The sequence below is a fragment of the Watersipora subatra genome, chromosome 4 (assembly GCF_963576615.1).
Source record: "Watersipora subatra chromosome 4, tzWatSuba1.1, whole genome shotgun sequence".
NCBI classification, from domain to species: Eukaryota; Metazoa; Bryozoa; class Gymnolaemata; order Cheilostomatida; family Watersiporidae; genus Watersipora; species Watersipora subatra.
The window spans coordinates 24,453,227-24,472,570 of NC_088711.1; the positions used below are offsets into that span (position 1 = coordinate 24,453,227).

The 19,344-nt window shown below is 35.4% G+C and overlaps 1 protein-coding gene across 1 annotated transcript in view; it reads right to left on the reverse strand.

The window, feature by feature from the left end:
• Positions 1–18,117, reverse strand: part of LOC137394077 (E3 ubiquitin-protein ligase RNF213-like) — a 28,861-nt gene extending 10,744 nt beyond the window's left edge. Inside the window, exons 1-8 of the mRNA XM_068080795.1 lie at positions 17,985–18,117; positions 16,358–16,463; positions 11,705–11,912; positions 9,665–9,723; positions 7,945–8,209; positions 7,264–7,368; positions 1,970–2,074; positions 172–322 (exon numbers count right to left, since the gene is read on the reverse strand). Of these exons, the coding sequence (XP_067936896.1) occupies positions 172–322; positions 1,970–2,074; positions 7,264–7,368; positions 7,945–8,209; positions 9,665–9,723; positions 11,705–11,912; positions 16,358–16,463; positions 17,985–18,117 (1,132 nt within the window). The remainder of the gene's footprint in view (positions 1–171; positions 323–1,969; positions 2,075–7,263; positions 7,369–7,944; positions 8,210–9,664; positions 9,724–11,704; positions 11,913–16,357; positions 16,464–17,984) is intronic.
• Between the last annotated feature and the right edge of the window lie 1,227 nt (positions 18,118–19,344).

Below are 19,344 nucleotides of genomic sequence, written 5' to 3' on the forward strand. Positions count from 1 at the left end.
ACTGTGATGTTTCGAGAAATGTTGATTGGCGCGTGTTGAATATTACTTCATGTCGCGATAAATAGTTGCTCAAAGTGTACACCATATGTAAAAAATCATATTTAGCTGTGATCCTAAGTTTTACTGTACCAAATCTACTTTTGCAAAAGTAGAGGGCATATACAAACGCACTGAAAAACTTCCAGAGAGACTGAAAGTTTTCCCACTTCATGATTTGTCTCACAATCGCCATGTTGTTGGAGTCATCTAAATGCCACCTCTTGGAAATGGCCGCATCTACCAACTTTGCCATCTTTGATGGATTGCCACTGCTGGGATTGTTCTGTGATAATATAGCAGTACTCAAATTAAGTATTGTCAGAATATTCAATAGAAGGGTGTAAGCTAATTATTCAATCATTCATCTATATAATTACCGTTTGTTTTATTGTCCCACACTTGTTTACATTAATATAACAATCATAACCAGGCAAAAAGGATTTGACCCTGTTTATAGAGCCCGTGCAAATATGGTTTACCCTAAAGCACATGTATGTGGTTTTAACTCATTCGCAACCATCGCGACAAAACTCATGACTTGGGTGTTGCTAGGCTCACAACACGAGTTAACACCTCTTGGATATTTACCCAATTCATGTACAATTATTTCTAAGTTATAGAAGAACATTTTTGATTAGTTATGTAGAATAATTTCAAGACGATCAGAAAAACTTACAACTATGACTCAATGATATCTCAGGCAATAGTTATAGACTTCTACCTAAACCGGGAAACATCACGGCAACTTAAAATTTTATTGATCGCGATCAATTTTCTTTCAGCTCTAGAAGTGAATATATATATGCACAGTTAGAAGTGATAAAACAGTGAAAGACTGTGTGAATAAAATAAATAAAAAATTTAATGTTTCCATATTATTATCAACTTTTAATTCTGCCTACTTGAATTGTTATGCTCGAATAAAAAAGCATTTTCAATGTAGTGAGCCAGTCAGACTGACAGTGTCATTCATCATATTGATCCTTAGAGCTGCCTATGAAGCTTGAAACTGAATTGGATTGATTTTTTACTAAATTGATCAGGTTTGGGTGTTAAGTAAATTTGAAATTATACTTTCTATTTTGCAGACCTATAAAACAGTAATCAATTCTCATTTAATCTTTCAGTTTGAGTTATCTGTTAGAATTCCATGATTTTCATGTTCATAACTAACTGCTAAAAATAAAATAATGTTCAGAACTTTGTATTGCATGTAATAAAACAATAATTTCAGGTAAGTCAGTTATATTTTACCATGTTTATTGTGCAAGTTTAACTTTGTTTTAGCAAGGAAAGGTTTTCGAAAATTGGAAATTTTTCAAAACTACCTTCTTTGATATACAAGTCTACATGTAAGTAATATGAGTTTTCTATCCGAATTTAATTATATCTGAACGCGGAGACTTGGCTGATTAGTGTGAAAATTGAATGGGTAATTTAGCTCACATCTGTCACTTGTAGTAATAACTTAGAGTATAGCTATTTTCTAAAAAAATGACCAGTATTCAAGGTATGAAAGGCATGAAAGTTAGTCGGTTGCGAATGAGTCAAAAAAAGGTCATGGCATTGACTTATAAATGGACATGTGTGCAACAGTACAGATTATTATGTTTTAACATTAATCAAATAAAAAGTGAACTGTTGAACTAGGATTAGTTCTCAGAGAATTTTAGCAAATACTGTTGCTATATGTTTCGGATGGGAGTAGTATTTAATGAAAGCATATTCAGAATGAGAAATTTACTCCAGTTCAATACTATTGACATTTACCACAATTACTCTTATAGTATTGAAAAATGTTTTATCCATGGCCTAACACAAGCAAAATAAGACATCTCATTAATTAGTTTACCAAACAGAAATGTAAATGAATTTAAAACGGCCTGCTGGGGTAAATCAATTATGTAATCGAATGAACAGATAATAATACCTCAAATATCTTTTCAGCAGAAAGAGCGTAGTTTTCAATCACCTCATCCATTTTAGATGAAAGGTCTTTCTTGCAGTAGAGTGATATGACCTTATTATCACCTACCTATAAGTGACAAAAATAATGTGGAACTTGAATTTATATGTTTTAAAATGATGACAAAAACAAACTAAAGTTAAGAACCAGAAAAACATGAATGCGTATAAGAAGATCGGTTTATTACTAATACTACTAATGGAATCTTGTCAAAAGGCATTAATTAACTTACAAACCATTAGCAACTTTATTATAATTAATCTATTATATATCTATGAGATATATAATATATTATCCAATAAGATAATCTATAGACACATTCATATATGTATATATATAGTATACATATAGTATACATATAGTATATATATAGTATATATATACAGTGCACCCTCGAGATACGATTAGCCTGATACAATTTTTTCGCCTTACGAAGTCGAACATTGTGAGATCTTTACCCCGCTATACGAATTTTATTTCACCATACGATTTTGAGAAAAGTTTCGCCCAAGTTAAAATTTGGCAGTCGGCGTGCTCATAACGCACGTCAAAATAAAAAAAGACACTGAAATATAGTTTGCCGAAAACATTTTCAGAAGTTTAGAAGAGACACAATGATCGACTTCTCTCATGTCAGCATTCCGTGTGGAAAGATTCGTGTAAAATACATAAGCGAGAGCAAATATTCTATTGTAGCGTTAAAATATATTTTACTATAAACTTTCAAGTCAGCATACATATATAACTACAAGTATCTACATTTAATTCGTTAGCTATAGAATCTGAGACCAATACAAACGTTACAAAACGAAGGAAAAATGACTTTTATGTCAACAAAGTTGGATGTCGTAAATAAGAAGAAGGCACCCGTATTATTAACATTGTTAAGGAATATGATCGCAACCAATCAGCATTTGCAATTATTATTAAAACAAGAACTCCATTAAAACAAGCACAAGAAGGAGCTTACGACTGAAGATTTGAAGGAGTTAGAAGGCCATGCATGCAAACAGCATTCAAAAGGAGCAACCATTTGGTAAGGGCGAGGAAGTAGAAGATACAGAAAATCCCACATTGACAGAAATATTTCAAGTGTTTAATTTACTGATGTGGACTGGTACATTAAAACGATGCATGTATAATATATATCATTTATCTCTTGAGTGGCATGTTTTTCATAGTTTATTCATTTTATTTGTTTCCTTTTGATTTTATGTTTTCTTTTCTTGTTTAACCATGTCTTTGCAGGTGGGCTTGTTATCTCCTACGTAAATACAATTCATCGTATGTATGTCACTCAAATAACTAGCTACTCAAGATACATGTAGTTGACGCATTCACATTACTTTCTGAAACTTGTTAAAGCCCAGTCCTCTAGGGTATGAATACGTACAAACTTTGTATGTATGGTTACATTGATTCTTGTGCACATTTCATACAAGAAAAACTACTGTAGTACCTTTTCTGGATCCTTCTACAAGCGTTAGCTAGCTAGCAGTTTTCTGCATTGCACCAGCATTTTTTTCTTTTAAACCAGAAGAAAAATTGGACAGGACTAGACAACTTTCTTTAGCCTGCTAAAAATTCCATTTCATTACGTATTAAATTAATCTTCTAGCGTACAGCAACATAATTAGCATTGATACGTTTTTGCCTCCTCTCTGCTTGATTCGCTACCTGTACCAGCTAAAGTCACGTTACTCCAAAGGTATATACGTCCTGTATAATAGTAAATAAAATTTCATTTTTCTTTTTGGTAGCCATTAAATGGTCAGGTGTGTGAGAGGCCGCTTTCGATAACTGCATAGCTCGGCCTTCCCGGCCGAATTCTGGTTGAAAAAGGTTTCAACCAGACACGCTAAATTTTATAATGAAAGTGAAAACAGAAACTTATGAAGGATAAAAATTCGTGATAAAAAGTTGAAATTCATTAAAATAGTTCAAAATACATACTAAAACTTAGTTATAAAGGTAAGTTTAGCAAACTAAATTTATTTGAAGTGAATTCAAAGTTTATGTTATGCGTACCTTTTGAAGGTAAGAACTTCTTACTGTACGATCTGCATTTGGTACACAGATTACAATTTTACAGTATTGTAGATTATAATCACTAGGTGCATTTAATATAATGCAGCTACTGTAGATAACTATAGTTACTAAATTTGACATACTATTTTGTTACTAATTTTCAATATGTACAGCAATTTTATAAAATTTTGGACGATTTTTACCATTTTTTTTATGATTATAAGTACAATGGGTTCTATACCCAGTTTTTTACGATTACGATTTTTAACGTTTTTTACGTCATACGATTTTTTCGCCATACGATGCCAGCCTTGGAATGGATCAACATCGTATCTCGAGGGTGCACTGTAGTATATATATATACTAGCTGTGCTACTCAGCGTTGCCCGGGTAATAAGAAATTCTTTGGACAGAAAATTGATTTGTATTTAACATATATAACAACATTTGTCATTTTAACTTTCAAACTACATATCATGAGAGAAGCGTTCTGTGTAGTGGAAATAAATTAAGAGAGAAAATAAAAACAACTGGAAAGGTTTTCAAACTTTGTCAAACAACTATAACTTTTAAACTTCATATCATGAGGAAATGATTTTGTGCAGGACAGGATCATTTTTTTTGGAGGCATCAGACAATGTGTAACTTCTGAGAATACACGTATTTAACAGATTAATAAAAAAAATATGACAGAATATGGTAGTATTTTTAATTGAAACTTTATTACAACAATGTCTGCCAAAAATGGTTGAATGAAAAATTAATATTAATAATAAAGATTGGAAACTAAGTAATAATAACAGTGATAGGAAAATGAATAATGTTTAAACTTCAAACACGATACGCAAATTGTGTTTAAAAATGCAAGTTGAAATAAAAATGATAACGCAACAAACTTTAAAAACATATTATAAACTTTGAAAGTTATACGACGTTTATAAATAAAATAAGAGTATGTAAATCTGTATACATGTATATATTTCTCAAAGTCCGTCTGTCATTCCAGCTATAGCTATTATTAGAACAGCGGAGCTGGACAATGCTGAGATAACGTCATGGAATAAGTCATTACAAGCCTAGCCTTATTAACTAGCTTAGTGGAATTTTCCATTTGCAAAATACCAGGCTACTAGCTTGAAAGGCAGTTGTTTGACAGTTTAAAACCTTTACAGTTGTTTTTATTTTTCTCTTAATTTATTTCAACTACACAAAACACTTCTCTCATGATACATAGTTTGAAAGTTAGAATGGGAAATGTCGTTATATGTTAAATACAAATCAGTTTTCTGTCTAAAGACTTTTTTATTACCCGAGCAACGCCGGGTGGTACAGCTAGTCTATCTATATATATATATTTCTCCGAGTATGTAAATGTGTGTAAATATAAGAGAGTGAGGAATAACTAATACTTGTAATCTTACACAATGAATCTTACAGATAATCTAACAGATAATCTTACAGTAATCTTACAAATGTTTGTTGTAAAATGTGCAAGTAATTACGGATTACTAATTGGTTAGGTTTAGAAAGAAAGTGTGAAAGCTAATACACAAAGCGAGTGCTGATAAGAACTTACAAACAAATATGTTTTAATTTGAACTAAGAAAATAACGTAAAAAGATTTTTAAAACAAACAAAATCTTGGTTCGTGTTTAATGATTGTGGAGCAAAAGGTACCAAATCAGAATTCAAAAAACATAATGTGGCTGGGAAAGTGTTCTGAGCAGCTGGAATCAATTAGTAGCGAACTAAATGTAAAATAAATAGCAAGTATATATATACATGTATATATATATACATGTATATATATATACATGTATATATATGTATATATATTATATATATATTATATATATATATATATGTGTGACAATGCATACACAGAGCAGCATAATCAAGTTGCAGATGTTGTGTACAGAAGTCTATGTGATGAGTATGGCCTTAATAAACCACAACACTGGTGGGAAGCTCCTGGTAAAATCAATGAGAATGACCGCGCACTAAAATCCTCTGGGACCTCTACATCTGGACTGACAAACATGTCCTCACAAACTAACCAGATATAGTGGTGGTGGACAAGGAGAACAAGAGAGCTACTATAATAGATATAGCAGTACCCAATGACTACAATATAGACAGCAAAGAAAAAGAAAAGATGGAGAAATATCTCCCTCTTGGAGAAGAGATTGAAAAATGTTGGGATGTAAGAACAACTGTAATTCCAGTAGTCATCGGGGTACTGGGCGCAATAACACCGGCGCATAAAATGTGGCTTTCCCAGATACCGACAGCAATCGACTCAAGTGAGTTGCAGAAAAGTGAGCTATTGGGAACAGCTAAGATCTTGAGGCGAGTGCTCAAACTCCCAGGTCTCTGGTAGGAGACCCGAGTTAGAGCAGAAATTACTACCCACATGGGTTAACCGTGGTGAGAAAACAATTTTTTTAATGTAAATATATAAACAACACAAAACAATGTATCAAAATAAACCTACATGTATCATAAACTTTGAAAGACTAGTACAGCACAAGGGAAACATATCGAAAGGGTCTATTGTGCTGCGCTGTGAAGCAACATTCAATTAAATATGCAACATCACCGACCAAGGAGGCATGAAAGGTGTTCAGAAACCATTAGAATCTACTGAACCAAATTATGAAAAGTAATCATTTTCATAACAATATTCTTTTTGATAACTTTATTATTGATGTAATGATATTATAAAATGAACATAATATGGTGCTTTGAAGTTTAGCAAAAATATTTACTGTTTTGAAAGCTATTACAGATGAATATCATAAATAAACAATTACTTATGATATAATATGCTGTACAGGTGTCATAGTATTCAAATTTGTTTGTTTTGATGCCCACTCAAACAGTTGGCTGGAGCAAGGTTTGTACACAATGCAGTAGCAAAATGTGAGATAACAACAAACTCTATAATTCAAGTGAGCTTTACATGGTATAAAAATTTTGAAAAAAGATTTTTCATTTCCATCCCAGCTCACAAACTCACTCTCTGCTTTATGCACCATGCCTTAGCTTTAGCGAAAGACCATCCACCTCCCAATCATATGCATCATACGTTATAAATGCAGCATAAGCCAATGCCTTTGTCAGAATTTATATAGGCGAAAATAACGGCATGAGACTTGTAGTGTAGAAATTATAGTATTAGTATATGAATAAAGTAAACATTAAGTCAACGAGAAATAAGCGACACAAACCTGTTTGAGACGAACTAGTAGTTTTGACTTGACAAGGCGGTACCACCAACTCCTCAACTCCTCACACTTGCAACTTTTACTGCACTCAAACAGATTTGTCCATAACTACAACACATAATATTCCCATTTCACTTGCATGTACATGCACATGCACATGCACACGCACCTGAACTGCTCTTAAAGAAAGTTGTTCAATATCTTTAGGAGCGTCTACAAAACCAACCATGACCAACTAGCTTTCATTTGAGAACGCTGGTAAAGCAAACTAGTTAGCTCAGAGTTGTATGACAAACCCCATAAGCACTGGTGCTACAAACGCACACAGACAGCCTTATTTTCTCTTGATGGACATGAGAGGTTGACACTGAAGGCAAAAAGAGTAACTTCAATTTTGTACCAACTTCTTACAAACTTATGAGGTCAAGCTCTAAAGTAAGATTGTATTTCGGTTTGAATTTTTCAGCATAATTTTTTGAGAAAGCTTTCTATTGGGCATACATTGTGTTCAAAATTTAGACAGAACTATTCAGCAACAGCCAATTCAATAGATATTTATGCACTAAACATGGGAAAGCAGCTATGGAAGTTCAACTGCAGATCATTGAAGCTGACTGGATTATTAAACATAAAACAAACAGTAATTGAAATTTTTCAACATTAAAAAAATATTCCAACACATACCTGTACTTCTGCATCGTCTAGCTCTTTGGAATAGGAGAATTTGGTGCTGATAGTCTCTGCCAACTGACTGCAGCTACTTTCAATTGGCTTGCCAATCTTTGCAAAATCCTGTGCAGAGTCTGAGCCCCGCGAAGCATCCCATAGGGTCAGATATGTTGATGACATGGGTAAGAAGCCATAATTCTCGTAGACATGAGAATCACTTGGCAGCAAGTGTGGAAAAGCTAAGGATAGCACATTAAGCCCACGGATCGCATCTTCCACCCTACAAAAAACCCACAATGCTCAACACTCGCTTGTACTGGCAACTAACCAATGGAGCCAATTGGGTGAGCCAATTTCAATGAGCCGATTAGATCAAGAAATCTTGTGAAACCACAGTAACATACAAAGTACAAACGAAAAAAGTGTAATAACAAGATTAAAAATAATCAGCAAGAAACAACCGCTGATTTAGGCTGAAAAAAATTTATATTTTTTGCCTTGGTTTGCATTCAGTGTGATTAAATAATGCATGTTATACTTACATATGATATATGATGTGCACTAAACTTGCACGCGATATATGATAAGCACAATACACTTACATATTGTATATGATGCACAATATACTTACATATGAAATATGATGTAGACAACACATACATATGATATATGATGCACACTACACTTACATATGACATACGATTCACATTACACCTACATATAATGCACATTATCTTTACATATGATACTACACTTACATATGATGCACACTACACTTAAATAAGATATATAATCCTCGCTACTCTTAGATATGATATATGATGCATATTAAAGTTACACATTATACATAATCCACACTATATCTACTCATGATAAAAAATTTATATTTGTAGTTTGCATAATGTTAACGTGTTTCATCCAAAATGGAAAATCTGTTAAGTTTCCAAGTTTTCCAATTTTAGAAATGTTTTCAAATCTTGCAATAGCAACATAAAATGGTTTGAATTGACTTCAGCAAAAACTGTGGAACAGAATTTGTGATCAATACACAGCTAAAGCTTGGCAGTGGACCAGTAATCATTTGAATTAACATTCAGGTTTGTTCTCCGACAAATATTTGGCGTTCATTAACAAATATTTGTTGAAAACACAGAAAATGAAGAACTGGTGTGACTGTTAGTGATTGCATCTGACCGAGTAACAAACTATTTTTTCAACAATCAATGCCACATTCAAAAACAATGTGTTCTGTCCACAAATTACTGTAGCACAGCATTTGATTCAGCCATATCTCTTTTTAAAAATGTGTGTATACATTAAAAGGACATATAATAAGGAAACCATAATCACTAATCAATTGACACAATTGTATTGAAATCATTTAATCTATTAGTTTAAACAAGACAATGACTTATCACTGTAGCAAAGGTAATAAATAATCTGACAACATAAAGGCAATCAATCTTGCACAGAGAGCTTAGTATAAATATAGCTGAGTAAGCATTGAGCTTTAATATGTTCCATGTAACACTATATTCTCGTTATTTGACTTTATTTCCATATTAATTGCCGAGTCCCAAAATATGATCTAACGGAGACAATGTACCTCCAAAATTATACAATAAAAACATTGGAAGACTTCAACCAATATACTTCAAATGAATATATTTCGAAGCTCAACTGCATCTGCTAAGGTAGCTAGCTGCTCCATAATGTAAGAAAATAACTGCATTACCTTCTCGAGGCCAATTGTTCTTCAATGTATGCCCACAAACTTCTAACTAATACCTCATTCTGCAATAAAATAACAGTGTAAGTAACCTACATGTGGGGAGCCATGTAATAAATAAACACAAAAGTTTCCAGGAAATAAGGAAGTATGAAATATTAAAATTTTCACATAATTTGCTTACAGTAGAATAGTGTACATCACAGTAAAAAACGTGGTAGCTTCATATGAATGCATTATTTATGCAAAGCAATGTGCTGGTGACATAAAAACCACAACATTTCCATTTTAATTCACTCAGTCAGATACACTATAGCTACAGAAAGCTGATGTTATAATAATTCATTGTTTATGGTCATACTATTAATCAAAATTATTAAACACAAAAAAAGCAAGAGAAGCAGGGAGAACTATGTTGATGGGAGATATCATGTATCATGTAGATAAATTGATTCCGTAGCTAAAGTTATTTTATGGGTTTGAAAACAAATTAAAGACCTTATAAGGTAAATAGTTCAAGAGTTATTCGGGAGAATTTATTGAATGTAGCCACAAAAAGTCCCTTCAACCATAGAATCAAGCAATGATGTGGGTGCAGTTTTTTATCCATGTCATTCGTCCATCATTGCAATGACATGCCAAACTAAAGGCTGTTTGCAAATTGCAATAACTTGCATGGCAATTTCATCAGCAGATGTTTTGTGATTTGAACATTACCTTAATCAAATTGAGATATGGTGTAAAATGGCATTTTGTAAGCCAACTCTTTTAATTATGAATAGATTTTTTTAAATCTAACTTTCAAAGATAACAAGTTCAATCATAATTCCTGGTGCAATATCATTGAATTTTTTTCAAATTTGCTCGACGTATCAAGTTCATAACTATTTAACAGAGACTTCAAGATGATTTGTCTGCAGTTTTCTGGTTCATTGCAATCAAAAAAATGAAAGTTTTCACCAATATCTTGCTCAAAAGCTAAATACATAATTTGTTCATTCAAGTCGCAGGAAGCCTTTCATTGTCTATCACAACACATACACACGCTTACAGTACTACTTTGACATACGAGTGTCCCAACATATGAAAAATTGGAGATACGATGTTAATTTCAAGGAAATCTTCGCCTTGAGATATGAGACAACTTCGAGATATGAGACAGTTATCAATGCGACCGCTAGGTTGCCAAATGAAGTCGCTTTCGAGAACAGCATTACTTCGCTATTTCCACCGGATCAGTTTAAGTTTTAAAAGGAAAGTTTTAAAATGGCTGGCTAAAAGTGAATTTGAAAGTGAAGCAAAAAGAGCCAAGAAAGCAAAAGATGATATGATAAGAAAAAGAAAACGAAAAGAAAATTAAAATAAAGTTTTTTGTAGGATTAAAACTTTTTTTAAGTGTGTGCTTAGTAAGCTAATTCATTTTAAGTTAAATGTAAAGTTAATGCTATGTTACGTAGCGTCACAAAAGTGTAGCGCGCCAAATGAGTTGCTGTCAAGTCTTTATCAAACAGCCATCTAAAGTTAACAGCTAGAGTCTGTCTTGAAGGTAAGAACTCCATACAGTGCTATACATCAAGTTACATTTCATTGCAGATCATAGAAACTAGATAGGTAGCTGTTACTTTGTGAGTGTAGGTGGTGAATAAAAAAACAATTAAAAACACACTTTTTTCAGCGTAATATTTTGCTTTTAGGTGGTTTTCCAGAGGGTGGGAACGTATTAACTGGTATTTAGTTTTTTTATGTAAAAAAACATTAATTTGAGATACAAGAGAAATGACATGTGAGCTCCCTCTCCGAACACATTCAGCTCATATGTTGAGGTATGACTGTGTTATAAAACCTCTTTTGTTTGATAAGGTTTCCTGATTTTTACATAGTGGGTGACATGGGCGACACAGGCAATGAGACCATCAAAAGGCAGGATACTGTTGGCTTCGTTTTTGCTATATAAAAATATATATTGAGAACTTGTCTGTTTCCGGAGCAGGAGATACTTTCTAATATGAACTGGCATGGTATGTAACACTACATGTAGGACGCTACCTTGCCACAGTGATAGCGCTCCCTGATCTTTATATAGTGGCCAGCACAGGCAATGAGACCATCAAGGGGGAGGATACTGTTGGCTTCATTGTTGCTAAGCAGGTTTATGAGCTGCTCCTCAGTGAGCAAAGCGATGAAGGTGTAGGGTAGAATAGGGATGAATGGGAAGAAAGGCTTCAACCATTCAAGCCAAACATTCCACTGACCTCTAGAATAATAGTACTTTGATAAGTTGAAATGGCAAGGAATAAATAAATATGAATACATAGAAATGATAAGTTTTTTTTAAATTGACAACCTTAAAGCACATCAATTACATAAGTACTTTTATCATATATTTCAGTACATCAGAGTCTTGGCTTTCGCATAATAGCAACCATACTGAAACATCTACAATATAGGCTTTAACCAGTTTAACCACAGACTCTACTGCCCTCTACAATCAGCATGAGATACTCTTATGATAATGAAATGTAATACTGTTCAAAAAGTATTTCCAAGTCATTAGAACATTATAGTCATGCATCGTGTCAGAATTTTCACAGTAGTCATGCTGTAGATATAACTGCTAAATGCCCAGCAGGAGTGAAAAAAGGTTTTTGCAAAGAAAATTTTATTTGCAATAGTTGTTAAATTTAGTTGGCGTTGGCTAAGTTTTTTCACCCAATGAATTCCTATCATAAAGCCCTCATAAGCGAGCGTCCTTATAATCGCTAATTGCTTATACTTGCTATGTAACTCCAAGAGTGCTAGTTGTAACCAATAGTATTGGGGGTCCTCCCATGTTTGGTGACGATTCTGACGACCCAACGACAGGGATATTTAAAAAGTGACCGACGAGACGACCATTTATCAATGTAGGTGACGAGGTGACGATGATTGTGTAAGTAAGATTACTAAAGGTACGGCTACACATAACGAATTTTTCGTTGGTTCTGAGTTCTGGCCGAAATCACGAAAAACGCAGAAATAATCGGTCGAAATTCACAGAATTATTTGAGCTGCAAAAGCTTGCAAAAATTGCTGGAATCGTGCTCGCTAGCACGATTCTAGCAGCGCATAATAATTCTGTGTGTTTCAATCATTTCGTGATTTTGGTTAGAACCAACGAAAAATTTGTTACGTGTAGCCGTACCTTTACTAACTTATTATTTGTCCATAAATCAACACGTTCAACCGAAACTTCACTAGTTTTGGTTTGAAGCATCTGGCCCAGCATTTATAGACTGCCAAATAATTAAAGTAAACAGCAATGAAATGCCACGACATTGACAGCAAATCCGTTTCCAAGCCTGTGACTGACAGTGATTATTAAAGACAATCTCGGTCTATTTTCAGTACAAGAAATCTAAAAATCTAAGACAGCTGTCACTCTTCGCGGAGTAATCAGCAACGCTCCCAAACATCACTAATAAGTTTGTGAAGGTCGCTGGTTGAGCCATGCTTTTGGTTAGCAGAAGTTCAAACTGAGCATGTTTCAGGTTTTTAACACAACCCAGTGCCACCAGAATGGATATTTGTATTAAAATAACGAATGTGAAAAAAGAGGTTGTTTTGGTTACCAACTTGAAAAAGGTGACGACAGTGATTTCAAAAGTGACGACAGTGATTTTAAAAGTGACTATTCTGACGACAACTTTGTGTGGTAGGACCCCAGTATTTTGCAAGCATCTCAAGGGTGCCGTGGGTGTAATAAGCATGATCTGCCTAATTATTCCATAGTATAACCAGTTGAACGCGTAGTGTAATGGATAGCATGCCTGTCTGCATAACTGAAGGTTCCTAGTTAAATCAAGTACAAAGCGGACTTTTCGTTTTTAAAATTTTATCGCTATAACTAAACATACGGACGATGACAGAGTAACAAACAGACAAACAGCGATTTATATATATAGAAAGTAGAAAAAGAATATATTGATTAATCAGGAGGATATACGCATGGATTGTTAACAAAGCACAAAACTATTTCATCATCACATAATACAGATACTATGTTTGTCTATCAAACACATGATTTAAGGAAATGCTTCAAGTGCCCTTTTGTGGGTAATGATTTTAATTACATGTGTAAAGGAAACTGCTCGCTTTTTGACTCTCCACAAAACAGTCGATCAATAAACACACAGAGTGTTAGCCACCATCTTATATTTGTACATTTATATATGCATGTATGTCAATGCCATAAACAAATGAGCATGCATGCAGAGAGCGTATCCGCAATACGACTTTGACGTAACGATCTAGACAGGCTCCTTTTATATCAATTCCTAACGATAGGCACTGCCCATTTTCTTATCTGTTCTCGCCATCTCGCTTGTCTTCCCTCGAGCTGCTGAGCCAAGTCTCACTGGCAACGGAGTCTCCTCTTGTGGTAGTGAAACTCAGCTCAGCTATGCTTGGGATCATGAGGTCAGTCCCGCCGGCTCTGGTAACAATGCTCTGCCATAACACATGTGACATAAGACGGATAATAATACCAATCTACGTAACAACGTGCAGTCTTAAAACCATCCGAAGCCATTATTGGAGGTTGGGAGGCGATGGCATCATGCAAGATTTGAACCGGTGGCATGTGGCTTCGCCACCCAGAACGCACCTACCTGTGCCGGTCATTTACCTTCCACAAGTGCAAAATTATTCCGCATATACCGTAAAAGATCTAATTGAGCGCCATGGCGCTCTATTTTTCAACTTTTCCTCTATAGTGGCGGTCAATTGGAGGCGGCGTTCAATTAGAGGCTGGCGGTCTATTTTTCAAATGGCGCCTCAGAATTTTTGGAAGATAAATTTAGCCCTATTACGGGCGAAGCGAATGTCGCCTATAATTTGCTATTTTTTTTGGTTGGGTGATATTAAACCTTTTAGATGCAATAAATCTGTTAACTCACCTCCAACTTGTCAAAGATCTCTTAATAAATATGCATCGAGAAACATCATATAATCAGTTGATATCTATTGCTTGCAATTGACCTGCGATGATATTATAGCCTGTGTCCTTCTTTGCAATTTGTTGGCATTTTCAATTTTTATTTCACTCTAAATTTGAAGACATGTTTTTATTTTATATCTATATTTAAAGTTGTCGAATAAAAGTTCACTGCACTCACTGATAAGTTTGCTACAGTTTGCGGCCAAAACTAGCTTTTTATGTGCAATAGAAGTGGAATTATGAGCGTCGATCCATTGTAAGCCGTGTTAAGATGGCCGCAAGGATGCTATTAAATAACATGCTATAAATCTGCATATTAATAAATTATACAATAATAATAATCCATCAAATGATACAACTATATATTCATGAACAAGTGACATAAACAAAGCATACTTATATTATCAAAGAAACAAGTTTTACGTTTTTAAAACAAAATATTTCCATCGTTTGCTCGGACAGCTGCGTTCTGATTGTTGCTTTCAATGGAATGAACATCTTCTAGTTGTCCAATACCTTCCACAATATCTTCTGGCCTCAACTCTTTTTCTGCACTGCTGAACTAGTTGATATTAGCGTCCAAACAATTTTTCACCAGAGCAAAACTTTCACGCGCTGCATTTAGCACCAATGCAACGCGTAAAAGTTTGCTCACTAAACCTTCAGTCCAAAACTTGTGAAGTGGTTTATATATGCATGTCCTTCGAAGTATTAGGACCGCGGTAAACATCGAACTACTATTAGCTTGAGACAGTTGGTTGTTATTTCTATGGCGTTGCTTTCAAAGTTCATCTACCATCGTAAAGTTAAACTGTTTTTTATATATGTAGGCTACTTTGAAGTATCAGGACCGCAGTAAGCAAAGAACCACTATTAGCTGGAGACAGAAAATATTTCTACAGAGCTGCTTTGAAAGTTCATCTACCATCGTAAATTAAAGTCATTTTTATAGATGTAGGCTACTTCAAAGACCGTGTTAAACAGAAAACTACTTCTAGCCTGAGACTGTTATCGATTACTTCTATAGTGTTGCTATCAAAATTTTAACGGAAAAAACGAAAAGCTTTGGAAATGGACAACGAGAGAATTAATTGTCATTGATATAAACAATTTAATTATTAATACGATTTTGTGGACACTTTTCTACTGATCAGTTGATACTATGGGCTTGTAAAGGTCAAATAATGTGAAAGTGGCCCTTCAAAAGAGGTGGCAATCAACTGGAGAGTGGAAGTATATTTTTCAACCCTTCTCTCAGGGTGGTGGTCAATTGGAGGTGGCGTTCAAATATATGTGACGTTCAATGAGAGGTTTTACGGTAGTTATTCTTTGTGTTTTATTGGCACACCTGACGATCTTGCACGACACTTGTGACTTTTACTTGCCAGGGTACTAGTACTAGTAATAAATATTCCATGATGCAACTAACAAGAAGTTGAGGTACAAAATAGTTAATACTTTAACAGTTAAGGCATTAGCCAACATATCTGCTTTAAATTAGTCTGTATGTTGATAAACATTGATAACATTTCAGTTGATAAAACCTGAAAGAACAGACATACTGATGCTGACATACTCCAGCGTGTTGCAATGCTTATTGGATATAATTTCGCAAAAATAAAGATTACATAAAATACACAGAAAGCAACCCAAGTTGAAAGATAAAATCTAAGGAGTTAAGACTGGAAAAAATTTTGTTAAATTTACAAAAAACAAGTACTTACGGAGAATTTGCTTTTGTTTTCAATTCATCCACGAGAGAGTTTACTTCTGAAACACCCCACCAATTGGGGCTGAGGAAATTAGGAGTAGCAGGAGCAGGCTTGTCAGCTAACCCAGTCAAAATATGGAGAAGTGGCAGCATTCGAACCCAACAGTGTGACTGTGACGAATATTCTTGTGTCAAAGGACACACAGAATGTATGAGCCCTTTTGCAAATGATCTGAAAGAATAAGTTTTTAGCACTTAGCCTTGAGCATGTAACCTGGATAATTTTGAGTTAGAACTAAATCTTAAGCTAAATGTTATTATTGATTATTGGAATATATCTATCACATTGAAATAAGACATTCCCTAACAAAGTAACAAAAACCAGTTGCTTGGGATTACCTCAGTTACTAAATGCATATACAAGGATTAGTAAAAGCCATGCTGCACTTTAGTATTTAATTGTGTTAAAAATCTCGAGCATTTCAGTAGGTCTAGGGAGACATTTCAGTGTCCCCTTTACTGCTCCACAAGAATCAAACCACTCCGAGTACAGGGCAAAGATATGTACTTTATAAATATACTAGCTGTACTACCCGGCATTGCCCAGGTAATAAAAAAGTCTTTGGACAGAAAATTTATTTGTATTTAACATATAACAAAATTTGCCATTCTAACTTTCAAACTAAATGTCATGAAAAAAGTGTTTTGTATAATTGAAATAAATTGAAAGAGAAAATAAAAACAACTGTAAAGGTTTTCAAACTTTGTCAAACAACTGTAGCTTTCAAACTTCATATCATGAGGAAAATGTTTTGTGCAGGTCAAATACAATGAAAAAATAATCCACCTATAAAAGTATTTAAATGTAAATGTAAAATAATTAGCAAGTAATAGCTAAATTAGATCTGTTTTACTACGACTACAATAAAAACCGATTTGGTAACGATACAATTAATATGAACTGAGAAAACAGAATAAAAAATAAATTGAATTAATAATATCAATTCGTGCATAGAAGTGTGTGTATAAAAAAGGTTACTGTTCCAGCAGAAGCAATCAAGCAAAACTTTGAATACGACAACACTGGTACTTCTCGACTCTGGTACAAATGTAAAAATGGGATATCAGACTGTGTCTCTCTGACCGAATGGTGAGAGAATGTAGAAGCAATTCTTACTCAAGATAATACAATTGTCCGAGTAAAAGGTATTGACCTTCACTGCGATTTAGCAATTGAATTTTACAAAAAATCGGAAACAGAAGTACACGAAAACGCAAAAAAGCATCGCGTTTTATAGGGTAATAGAGTTCGTAGAGTTTCAGTTAATACGTGGTTTTGGGTGTAAAAGCGGCAAAGGATGTATACGTTATGTAGTAAGAGCTATAAATTATAAGAGCTTTCGTGGTCTGGTGATTAGAGAATTAGATTGCAAAACTGCTGTCGCAATCTTCCTGCGTTCAAGTCCAACAGAATAAAAACTTTAATACCAAAATTTTAATAGCTGTAGCTGTACATTTTGAAGGACAGACGACAAACTTTGTGAAATATATATAAATATATGATACAATTCAAATGTGTGCGCGTACAAGAGAACTGCAAGCAAGAGACTGCTGTGATCTGCCTTTCATTGCTTACGCACCTCCTTGCGATGCGGTAAGCTCCACCCCTTGGTCAACGGGCCGACTTGGCAGCCAACCCGATGGCCGACTTGGTGGCTCAACTGAAGGCCAAGTTTTCGGCAGGGTTAGAGCTCGACTCAGTCCTGGTAGCATTGTACAGTCCTCCTGTCATCCCCTTGGCCCTACGACCAGCGATCTGCCGCCACACTTTCTCCCCAGGAGGGTTAATTGAGCATGCAGCCAGTGCTGCCGGGCTCCGTACTTGAGGCAACCGATTTCCAACTCGATGAAGGCCTGGTTGGCATCTCTTGGCTTCCTAGCCCAGATTAGTACGGTGGTAAGCATGACTAACTTCTGCTAGCAACGGCTGTCTTCCAGGAGATGTCTGACTTGTACAGCAGCTGGTCAGATAGTGGACATCCTAACACCCAGCTCAGGCGGTCCCAGAGTGACTCGTGCTGTATCGGAGTAGAAGTCTGTTTTGCTGACTTCGTTGCTGGGCTGCGGGCATCTAAGTCTGGTCATTCGGCGAACCTAAATAGGCGCGGAAAAGGGGAGGCGACTCTGGAATGCCAAGTCGGCTTTGGCTCCAGTAACTTGGCTAGTGGCTTTTTCTGCTTCCCTTCCCCAAGCTCATACCTGTCCACCCTGAAGGGTTTTACTTCCGACACCTTTCAGAACCAACAAGCCATGGTCTGAGTACACGGCTTCATGGAAAACCCTACTGGCCGCCCTTTCACTTTTACAAAGGTTCCCCATTTGTCTTTGTCTGTGAGATAGATCACACTCCTGCACTCGCCACTCCGATGTGCCCCCAGTGTGACATGATTTGGTTGCTTGAAACATGTTGCTGCCGACAGGAACACATGAAGATGGCGAAGTGCTGTAGGACATGCTGCCAACTTCTCCAAGTACTTGTATTGACTCCACACAACCTGCACATGCCAGGGTCAGCTACCATGGCTTCCTTGACTTTCTTCCAAGTAGCTTTGCTGATAAATCGTTCAGCTCCCACTATCACTTTATCTGTTCAGGGGCATGCTAGAGTTCCACTGCAGGTGTATTGGTGCTAGATGGGGTACGAGTCAAGGACAACTCCTTAGTCAGCTCAGCCTCCGTTAACAAAACGATCTGAGCTGTTTCAGCAAGTTCAACTTTTTCCACCTCTTCCAGCCAGTCGAGGTTCTTGTGCATCTCGAGCAGCACAAATTCCCTTTTGCTCAGCTAGCTGGTGGCTTTTCCTATGTTTTTGTATGGCACAACCATAGCTGACTTTGTTCGGTTAGTGGTGGAGTTCTGAGCACCAAACAGGTGTGAGTCAACGTAAGCGCCTCCAAGCATTCTTCTCTTGCTTCCAACGGCCCAACAGCTTGAAATATC